The sequence below is a fragment of the Suncus etruscus genome, chromosome X (genome assembly GCF_024139225.1).
Source record: "Suncus etruscus isolate mSunEtr1 chromosome X, mSunEtr1.pri.cur, whole genome shotgun sequence".
Taxonomy (NCBI): domain Eukaryota; kingdom Metazoa; phylum Chordata; class Mammalia; order Eulipotyphla; family Soricidae; genus Suncus; species Suncus etruscus.
In genome coordinates, this window is record NC_064868.1 from 62,115,833 (window position 1) to 62,127,305 (window position 11,473).

The 11,473-nt window shown below is 42.2% G+C and overlaps 1 protein-coding gene across 2 annotated transcripts; it reads left to right on the plus strand.

Annotated features, from left to right (window-relative positions):
* Positions 1-438: 438 nt before the first annotated feature.
* NONO (non-POU domain containing octamer binding) lies at positions 439-11,382 on the plus strand. 2 transcript variants are annotated; one of them, XM_049767279.1, is made up of 10 exons: positions 439-687; positions 2,240-2,433; positions 4,630-4,931; positions 5,605-5,700; positions 6,041-6,237; positions 7,166-7,250; positions 7,501-7,627; positions 8,056-8,095; positions 9,832-9,941; positions 10,702-11,382. In XM_049767279.1, the coding sequence occupies exons 1-10, from the start codon at positions 519-521 to the stop codon at positions 10,834-10,836; spliced, it is 1,455 nt and encodes a 484-aa protein (XP_049623236.1). In that variant the 5' UTR covers positions 439-518; the 3' UTR covers positions 10,837-11,382. The 2 variants fall into 2 exon arrangements, with proteins under 2 accessions (XP_049623236.1, XP_049623237.1); XM_049767280.1 differs by having other exon boundaries at positions 7,501-7,603.
* The last annotated feature ends 91 nt before the right edge of the window (positions 11,383-11,473 follow it).

Sequence of the window (11,473 nt, forward strand, 5' to 3'; positions counted from 1 at the left end):
GCCAGGAATTAAACCAGGGTCAGTCACATACAAGGCAAACACCTCAATCCCTGTACTATCTCTTTTTGCATGTTTTACTTTTTCAAAGATCATTTTTTGAGTACTAAGGATCAAATCTAGACTTCATATTGCCAGGTCCTACCTCTGAGCCACATTCCTGTTTGTCCAGTTTCTGTGAAAAACTAATGTTTAGTTGCTTAGACATTTTACACTTCGGTTGCTATGCACATATTTGCGTCTGAGAAAAAACAGGATATAAAGGTGGTTAATGATATCTAAGAAATCATCTGGATGGTGACAACTGAATTCTTATAACTGGATGTATCAGTTTATTCTTTTGGACCCACATCTAGCAATCAGGGTTTGCTCCTGGCTCTGCATTCAGGAATTACTCCTGGTGGTACTGGGAGGACCATATGAGACATAGGGATGAAATTCAGGATGGCTGCCTACAAAGTAAGCACCCTATCCTTTATACTATTTCCAGCCCTAATCGTATTCTCTTTTAGGGTGCAAATATGCAGAGCAATAAAACCTTTAACTTGGAGAAGCAAAATCATGCTCCAAGGAAGCATCATCAGCACCAGCAGCCGCAGCCGCAGCAGCAGCAGCCCCAGCAGCAGCCGCAGCAGCAGCCGCCACCACCAGCACCAATACCTGCAAATGGGCAACAAGCCAGCAGCCAGAGTGAGTACATGCTAAGTAATGAGGTAGAAATAAAATGGTTCTCTTGGGTGTGGTTTCTTGGTTTTTAGATTAGCCTTTCTATAAGATAAAGAAATGGGTCTTTGAGATTTTCCTGTTTACTTAATACTACCTAAATAGGAAATGTTTGAGTCTTGGAAAATAAAATAGACATGTAGCAAAGCAGTAGACTACAGGTTGCTCTTTCAACTTGATTGTAAGATAATCCTCAAGTGACTGGTAATTAGAAACTAGAGAACACATTTTTGTAAAAAGTATTAAAAAGAACTGTCTTAAAAGTCATTGATAGTTGGTTTTAGGTATGCAATTTAACACCAATCTCTCTACCAGTGTTCCATACATTATTCTACCCTCAACCCTGGCCCAGCACCTAGTTTGGTTGTAACTTAGATCTCAGTGCTTTCCATGTTATTGAGTCTATGTTTTGGATTTATAACTATAGCCTCTTCAATGCTTTTAAGGCTTAGTAACAGAGGTTTAACATTTACTCAGAAATGTTGAGTACCTACACGATTAATACTTGAACCAACTCCAACTGTTTATTCACAAAGAATGCTTGAAGCCAGAGAGTATGGCTAAGGGGCTTGCCTCACATGCATCTGACCCTGGTTCATCTCTAGCACCACATATGGTTGGTCCCTTTTGCACTTACATTCTTTACTAATTCTGTTTTTTGGGGTGTGATGGTGTCATAGGTGGAGGAACTACGGACTACTGTTTGGTGCTTGAGGAACTGCGGTGTTGGGGATCAAACCTAGGCATCTTGTATATAAAGCATAAACTCTACTCCTTTGAGCTATCTTGTAAAAACTGATGATTCATTCTTCTTATCCAAAATCTCTTTTGGGGGGCCGGGGCAGTTGGGCCACACTTGTGCTCAGAGGTTACTCCTGGCTCTACACTCAGAAATTGCTTCTGGCAGGCTTGGAGCACCATGCCGGGAATTGAACCCAGGTCTGTCCCTGGTCAGGAGAATGCAAGGCAAACACCCTACTGCTGTGCTCTGGCCCCTGCCCCTATTATCCCAAATCTTACAAAAATGGAAACTTAAAAGTTAGGATTGTAAAGAAAATGGGGCATTGGTTTTTTGTTTGTTTTTGAAGAGCAGACTTCTCAATCTGCTCAGGGTGTTTGTGGATCCACTCATGATCCTTGGCCAAATGGGCTAGATAGGGCAACTGTCCTTGCTCATTTATGTAAGGTATGTACCTCTGATTCCTGAGCTTTCTCCTTCTGCCAGTTATGTTTTCATTTTTAGAAATTAGATGTTTGACTTAATTTTCTCTCACCAGTAACTCTTGTATTATCTTTTTCTATCTCTTCATTTAGCTAGTCTCCCTGAGCTGTTTAGATGCTTCTACGTTTTTTGATATTCTAAGATGTAATATTTGTACATAGTAGATTGGTTGTATTTGGGAAGTGAAATTTGACTTTGAAGATAGTCTTTTCATAACTTAGCAGCAAATAGAGCCTTTTGACAGTGGGACTAATTCTCTTTATCACGTCTCTTGAATGAGCCTATTTTTTTTCTCAGATGAAGGCTTGACTATTGACCTGAAGAATTTTCGAAAACCAGGAGAGAAGACCTTTACTCAGCGCAGCCGACTCTTTGTGGGAAATCTTCCTCCTGATATCACTGAGGAGGAAATGAGGAAACTATTTGAGAAATATGGGAAGGCTGGTGAAGTCTTCATTCATAAGGATAAGGGCTTTGGCTTTATTCGCTTGGTGAGCATTTGGGGCAAAAGGTGGGAGTGTCTTGGCAGTGATGGGTAATGGAAAATTAAGCAGTAGAAAGTCTTACATGATCTATTTATAGTGGTTACAGTTGATGAAACAGGATACAAAATGCAGGTTTATTCTCTACTTGGAAAATTTAAAAGATGCAGATATATAATAATAAGCACATACTTGTTGCCTAGTCCCATAATTGTCAACTTGTGATTATATTTTATATATTCCCATTTGCCAAAAATGTCCTCCTACTCCCCATATTTTTATATGCTTAGCATTTTTCAGAAATAAGGAGCTATTTTAGGAGTGATCAGGGTTTATGTATTTCTTTCTAAAGCTCTTAAACATGTATTGTCTCACTCTAAGATTTAAATCTTGGGCCGGAGAGATAGCAGAGTGGTTGGGCATTTGCTTTGCAAGTTTAAAAAAAAAAGATTTAAGGGGCCGGGCGGTGGCGCTGGAGGTAAGGTGCCTGCCTTACCTGCGCTAGCCTAGGAGACGGACCGCGGTTCGATCCCCCGGCGTCCCATATGGTCCCCCAAGCCAGGAGCGACTTCTGAGCGCATAGCCAGGAGTAACCCCTGAGCGTTACCGGGTGTGGCCCAAAAACCAAAAAAAAAAAAAAAGATTTAAATCTTGGGGGACTGGAGCCATGGGGCAGCAGTAGGGCATTTGCCTTGCACATAGCTGACTGAGGATGAACTGGGGTTGGATCCCCTGGCATCTCATATGGTCCCCCAAGACACCCAAAAACCAAAAAAAAATTATTTAAATCTTGGGCTGGGTGGATAGCACAACGGTAGGGCATTTATTTGCTTTGCATGCAGCCGACCCTGGACAGACCTGGGTTTATTCCCAGGCATCCTATATGGTCCCCAAGCCTACCAGGAACGATTTCTGAGCACAGAGCCAGGAGTAACCCCTGAGCGCAGCCAGGTGTGATCCAAAAAAAAAAAACCCAAAATTTGGGGTTATATAAAAAGATCTCTTGGAGAGCATGTCTGGTTTTGATTAAAGTAAGGTTGATTAAAGGGTAGGCAAACCTATGGGGGAGGGCAAAAATTAATACCAGACTAATACCAGAAAAATAAATTTTCTCTTATCTGTTTCCTTCAAACTACAGGGTTTTTTGTTGTTTGGTTTTTGGGCCACACCCAGCACTCCTGAAAGGCTCGAGGGTCCTTATTGGTTTTTTGGGCTACACCCACCCATTTGATGCTCTGGGGTTACTCCTGGCTAAGCGCTCAGAAATCTCCCCTGGCTTGGGGGGACCATATAGGACACCAGGGGGATCGAACCTCGGTCTTTCCTTGACTAGCGCTTGCAAGGCGCTACCTTACCTCTAGTGCCATCTCGCTGGCCCCTCGAGGGACCTTATTGAGAGGCCTGGGATCCAATCCAGGTCTTTCCCAACTCGGCCGCGTGCAAGTCAAATGCCCTACTATCTCTCTGGCCCCAATTACTCTTTTTTTAAGTAGGATTTTTGTCCCTGTCTGATTAAAGAATAGAATTTAGCTGTGGTCATTTGTGTCATGTTTTAGTTCCATTTTGTTTCAAGCTTTTTTCCCCATTCCCGAGTGTATGCTTAGTTGAGTGAGTGAGTGAGGAGTGAGAGAGAGGGGGATGGAGAGAGAAGAGAGAGATATAAATTGGGAGCATTAAAGCTTATTGATGTAATATAAAAAAATAAGGTAGTTAGGCTGGAGAGGTAAGTACACTGAGTAGGGCACTTGTCTTCCACATGACCAACTAGGGTTTGATCATGGTATCCATGTAGTCCCAGCATTGCTAGGAGTAACCTGAGTACTGCCGAGTGTGTCCCAAAAATTAAGGGGAAAAAACTAGCTGGAATTTAGATTAGATAGGAATATTAATCCATGACATGTGAATGGTATTCTAGAATATTGAATTTACAATTAAATGACTGCAAGGCCATCAGAGCATTTAGGCTAACCAAATAGTTAAGTGACTGTTTTCCCAATTTTGTTTTTGGAATGGTACCCAGTGGTTCTATGGAGCCATACTGCTGGGTATGGAACCCATGACTCCCACATGGCAAGCATTGACTCCAGCATTTTCCCAGCCTCAGCAAGACTTAGGGGAGGGTAAGGGGAGATAATTTGCTACTTATACTGTGGCTGCTACACTAGCACTCTTTGTTTAACTGTGTTCTAATTTCCTTTTTTCTAGGAAACACGAACTTTAGCAGAAATTGCCAAAGTGGAGCTGGATAACATGCCCCTCCGGGGAAAGCAGCTGCGCGTACGCTTTGCTTGTCATAGTGCATCCCTCACAGTTCGAAACCTTCCTCAGTATGTGTCCAATGAACTGCTGGAGGAAGCATTTTCTGTGTTTGGTCAGGTGGAGAGGGCTGTGGTCATTGTGGATGATCGAGGAAGGCCTTCTGGAAAAGGCATTGTAGAATTCTCAGGGAAACCAGCTGCTCGGAAAGCTCTGGACAGATGTAGTGAAGGCTCCTTCCTGCTAACCACGTAAGTCAGGTGGCTTTCAAACAAAAATCCTTCTTGTTGCTACTTTCTGTGGTGTCAGAAGTTAGTAGTATCTCATTTCCTACTTTTCTACAAATTTAGCATTCTGGTACAGTTGTCAATGTAATCTTGATTTAATGAAAATGATGTAAGGTCTAGAAATAAACTTTCAGTCTTTATGTTGTCATATAATCCTGTTACTTTGCCCCTGAAAAGTTTTTTGTGTGTAATGTCTCTTATACCCTATGCCATTTTTTGAATTATATAGATGCTGGATTTCAGGCAGCAGTTAATTATTATGCAGTAATTGTTTGTTTGACCACTCCTGTAAATGCTCAGCTACTCCAGTGTTTGGGAGTGACTACCAGTATTGCTCTGTGGAACATGTGCTGGAAATTGACCTGGGCCCCTTGCATACAAAGAATATGTTCAGCCTGTTGAGCTCTCTAGCCCCCTGTATAATCTTACTAAAGGTATTCAGAAATTTAAAGCTTGACTCCATTCTATCAACACTAGATTCTTCTTAAAAGGAGTTAACTTACTATAAGCCTACTGTAAAAACCTAATTGTCCAGTTCTAATCTGTAACTAGTTCATAATGCCAATGATAAATGTGGAGAGAAATCCTGGTGAAGATAGGATTTGATTAGCATTGAAACATCTTCCTTTTTTCCTAGATTCCCAAGGCCTGTGACTGTGGAGCCCATGGACCAGCTAGATGATGAAGAGGGATTACCAGAAAAACTGGTTATTAAAAACCAGCAATTTCACAAGTATGTTGTCCCTGACACTTCATTATATTTTTGGTTTTGTTTTAGGGGCCGCACCTGTTGGTTGTCAGGGCTTGGGGGACCTTGTGGGATACTGAGATACTGAACATTAATCAGTTGCACTGCTCTAGCTTGTAGCCCATTTTTTGCTCAGGATAAAACATGGGCTTTATAATATAAAACATTGAACTGCATACATAGTCCTTTTTACCTATTTTCAAGGAAGCCTATAAATGGATTTAGATGAGGGTGATTTTTGCTATATGCATTTTTTTGGCAGTGTGTGCCAATGCATGGTTGAAATATTGGATAGTTTTATTAACCGTTGGAATTTGGGTTACAGGGAACGAGAACAACCACCCAGATTTGCCCAGCCTGGCTCCTTTGAGTATGAGTATGCCATGCGCTGGAAGGCACTCATTGAGATGGAGAAACAGCAGCAGGACCAGGTGGACCGCAACATCAAGGAAGCTCGTGAGAAACTGGAAATGGAGATGGAGGCTGCTCGTCATGAGCACCAGGTCATGCTAATGAGGCAGGGTGAGTCAAGGACTCTAGGTTAGATTAAGTAGTTTCCAGCCAGAGAGAGAGTATAATGGGTAATGCTCTTCTCTTGATTTGTACATGACCAACCCTGGTTTGATCCCCTGCACCCCATATGGTCCTCAGCCCTACCATGAGCACAGTAGATAGTATGGCCCCCAAAGTTTCCTTATATAATAAGTAGAGAACTTCATAAATAGGTTTTCATTCTCTGAAATAATTTGTCAGTCTTGGCACATGAGTGAATTTGGGAATGTGACAGAAAGGATTTGACTCCCATTTTGGAATCTTGATCTCAGATGGCCACTTGGACTACATATTCCCTTTGCTTTATTATTTCTGGGAGAGGCTATGCCCAGCTGGGCTCAGAGCTTACTCCTGGCTCTTAGGATTCACTCCTAGCAGTGCTCAGGGAGGAACATACAGGGTGCTGAGAATCGAGCTTTTTTTGTTTTGTTTTGGGGCCACACTTGGTGACGCTCGGGTTACTCCTGGCTATGAGCTTAGAAATGGCTCCTGACTCGGAGGATTATATGGGACCCCAGGGATTGAACCCAGATCCATCCTGGGTCTGCTGCATGCAAGGCAAACACTACCGCTATGCTATTGCTCTGGCCCTGAGACTCGAACTTGTATTGAACAAGTGCAAGGCCCTTCCTGCTATATTATCTCTCCTGTTCCTTTGCTTTCTGGACCTTTTTTTTTTTTTTTTCATTTTGGGCCATAACCTCTGCTCAGGAATGGCTCCTAGTGGTGCTAGGGGACCACATGAGATGCTGAAAATTGAACCTGGGTTAGTCACTTGCAAGACAAACACTCCACTCGCTGTACTGTCACTCTGGCTTGTTTTTAGGTCTTTAAGGAAAATTATTGGGGACCACTCAGTGGACTATGAAGAATACTCTTAAACTTTTGGCTTTTCTAGATTTGATGAGACGTCAAGAAGAACTTCGAAGAATGGAAGAGCTACATAATCAAGAAGTGCAAAAACGAAAACAACTGGAACTTAGGTAACTTTCTTTAACCCTTTTTTTCTGCCAGCTCTTAAAAGAGATCCCTGTCTCTACTGTCATTCTGCCTCATACATTTGTAAATTTGTTGGCAAACGTTTCTTGGCTGCACTAGTTTTTGACTTGGTAACCTGTGTTCTTTAGTTCTGATCACCTTTAATAGTGAGTTTTCTAGACAGTTGTAATAGCTTTTCAGTAGGCTCTTCATCATCTAGGGATTGTATCTTTAATACATTGCTGATTTCATTAGGCAGGAGGAAGAACGTAGGCGCCGTGAAGAAGAGATGCGGAGACAACAGGAAGAAATGATGCGGCGACAGCAGGAAGGATTCAAGGGACCCTTCCCTGATGCGGTATATCTCCCATGTGCCCATAATGTATGAGACCACTTGTGGCATGACAAACCCATTGTGAATTGCCCTCTGCTCTATAATGTACAAGGTTATTGCCAATTTCTCCATTCCATGAAACATAGAATGTTTGAAGGCAAATGCTTCATGTCTCAAACGAAATTTAGGATAAAAAAGTATGACTCAGCAAGTACAGGATGTTGGTAATCTTGAGTAGTTTTGTGCTGTCCTCCCAGTTACTTTATAGGTTAGAGGAAAGAATAATAATCCCTTTCACTTTTGCTGATAGCTGTTAATAGGAATGTGCTGTAGCAAGGAATTGCTGGTGGTACAGTTTGGTTTTAGTACTCTTGGGATGTGTTATCACTTAATGTACTTAGAGTGTGCACCTCTATGAATGATAGTAAAATGCAGTGCTACTTTGGATCATTCTTGGTGTTTTTTTTGTTTTTCAGAGAGAACAGGAGCTCCGAATGGGCCAGATGGCTATGGGAGGTAAGCATATATAAGAAGTAATGGTTGTGATTTATTTCTTTTTGAGTTTCATTTGTGATGGACTATGTACTATAACTTAGTCTACTATATTTCCCTTTTGGGGGTTGGACCACACATGGCTGTGCTCAGGGCTTATTCCTGGTGGGCTTGTGATCATATGGAGGATGCCAGGGATCAAACCAAGGGAATCTTACCCACTCTGGTCTCTCTACTAGTTTTTTCCTAATTGTTTTTTAGTTTTTAGTTGTTTTATTTGTTTATTTTTGATCCATACCCATACTCAGTAGTGCTCAAAGAACCAGGTTATTTTGAGGATTGAACTCGAGGCTTCTGCATGTGTTTATCTGTAATGTGTTTTCCCTCTGTAAGCCACCTCTTTATCTCTTGCTTTATTTATTTGAGAGTTGGGCCATGCCATTGTTACTCAGTCTACCCTTGGGGATTGTGCAGAGCAGTGTTGGCATCTAACCTATGCCCTTGCCCTGCATTGCTCTTTTTCTCTGAGCCATTTATCCAGCCTCTGTATTATTTTTTTAATTTAGTGGGGTTTTTTGTTGTTTTCCCTTTTTTACCTTTTTTTTTCTTTTTTTGGGGGGACGGGGGGCCACACCTGGTGCCGCTCAGGAATCACTCCTGGCAGGCTCAGGGGACCATATGGGATTCTGGAAATCGAACCCAGGTCCCTCCTGGGTTGGCCTTGTACAAGGCAAACACCCTACTGCTGTGCTATATCTCTGACCCCTAATTTAGTGTTTTAGAGCCACACTCAGCAGTGATTGGGAAGCTATTCTGAACTTGATGCTGGGATGGGATATTCTGGTGAAGCTCCTGAATGAAAGCCCTTTTATTTTTGTGATGGGTTGGGCCAGGGCTTCATTTTTTTTAACAGTGTGTGCTCTGCCATTAAAATATAATCTCTGGGGCTGGAGAGATAGTATGGAGGTAAGGCATTTACCTTTCATGCAGAAGATCATTGGTTCAAACCCCGGCATCCCGCATGGTCTCCCAGGAGCGATTTCTGAGCATGGAGCCAGTAACCCCTGAGCACTGCCGGGTGTGGAACCGCCCCCCCCCCAAAAAAAAACATAACCCAGTAATCACTCCTGGCAATGCTCAGGACCATATGCAGTGTCAGATTGAATAGGGGTCAGCTGTATGCAAGGCAAGTAAGTACCTGTACTATCTTGCCTTTACCAAGATTATTTTAAACTACTATTATTATTAATAACTCTTTGTTTCCCCTATTTTATTCTGAAAGATAAAACTCTTTAAGTGAGAATTAGGAAATAAAAAAAAATAAAAATAAAACCTACCCAGTGCCTTTTACCTTCTAGTTTAGAGTTAACATGTTGATGTGGTACCACTGGTAGTTCACACTTAGATGTGGCTTTATTAATACAAATTGCAGTATCAGTATGTTAAGGGGCTGCATAAAATCATAGTATAAATGTATAATCATGTATACATTGAAATAATCAAAACTTATTAAACATTTCTTTAGTTCATTCATTGTTAGAATTCTGCTAAACGTCATACCTGATCTTAATCCATATGTTATTAAGATTATTTTTTGATTTGTTTGTTTTTTTGGTCACAACCAGCGACACGGAGAGGTTACTCCTTGTTCTGTGCACAGAAATCACAAATGGCAGGCAAGAGGGGACATATGGGATGCTGGGAATCGAACCACCATCTGTCATGACTCTTCTGTACTGACCACATTTTTCTGTTTTAAGGTGCTATGGGCATAAACAACAGAGGTGCCATGCCTCCTGCTCCTGTACCAGCTGGTACTCCAGCTCCTCCAGGACCTGCCACTATGATGCCAGATGGAACCTTGGGATTGGTAATAAATGGCAGGGCCCTTCCTACTAATTCTAAATCACTGGTTCTTAGATTTATTTGGCCTTCCAACTTCTTTTCAGGGAAAAAATTTCTGTATTGACTACTGACTTTAAGCAAAGTGTCCCCAAATTTTATTGGAAGCTATTACTACCTCTGTATATTCTACTACACCCCCTCAGAAGGGCAGTATTGGGGCTGGAGTGATAGCACAGTGGTAGGGCTTTTGTCTTGCATGTAGCAGACCCTGGATGGACCTGGGTTCGATTCCTGGCATCCCATATGGTCCCCTGAGCTTGCCAGGAGTAATTCCTGAGTGTCACCGGGTGTGGCCCAAAAGAAACAAACAAAAGAAGGGCAATGTTGCTTCCTTTGGGAAATACTGTTCTAAATGGAAATAGGAGAAAGGTTTTTCTACCTTAATCCCTAGAAACTGCTAGGATTTTTTTTGTGTGTGTTTTTGGGGGGCCACACCCATTTGATGCTCAGGGGTTACTCCTGGCTAAGCGCTCAGAAATTGCCCCTGGCTTGGGGGGACCATATGGGATGCCGGGGGATCGAACCGCGGTCCTTCCTTGGCTAGCGCTTGCAAGGCAAACACCTTACCTCTAGCGCCACCTCACCGGCCCCGAAACTGGTAGGATTTTATTACCAGTCTTTAAATCTACTGCTATCTTAGGTTGCTTCAAATAACCTCCAGGGTAGGGGCTTTGCATGAGTGGAATGCTTTAGACATAACTTTGAACATTCTTTTTCTCTCTTAGACACCACCAACAACTGAGCGCTTTGGCCAAGCCGCTACAATGGAAGGAATTGGGGCAATTGGCGGAACCCCTCCTACATTCAATCGAGCAGCTCCTGGAGCTGAATTTGCTCCAAACAAACGTCGCCGATACTAATAAAATTGTATTGTCTAGTTTCCTTAAAACCCTAAAGAAAAGGACCCTTTTTGGACTAGCCAGAATTCTACCCTGGAAAAGAGTTAGGGATTCCTCCCAATAGTTAGTTCCCTGCCTGTAGTACTCTATTTTAGGGAATATGCTGGAGGCAGAGGGCAAGGGAGGGGAGATCATTACAAATCAGTTCTATGTGGTATAGTTTTGTGTGGTGCATTCCTGAACTCTCATTTGATTGTTGAGCCTAAGGGGGAAACAATGACAAAATGGATCCAGTTAGAGCCCCGTTAATCTTGATCATTCCATTTGTCCATCTTGTTCTATTTGCTTATTCATACTCTGCAACCACAAAGACACTGCCACATATACCATTAAAACCAAACATTCCCCCATGACCTTAGCCTCATTGCTCCATTCACTCCCAGGTGGGAATTCCAGCAAGTGTCCACAGAGGTCACAGACAACATAAGTATGGTTCTGTTATATCCCATGTATTGCCCTTTCATGTCCTAATAAAAACATTTCTCTTAGAGATTTTTCATTTTAGTATATCTTTTTGTGTTAACTTGCCTTCATTTTCTTTGGGAAAAAAACCCCGGGAATCATCTATTTTTGCCTATGATGTTGCTCATCACAGCTT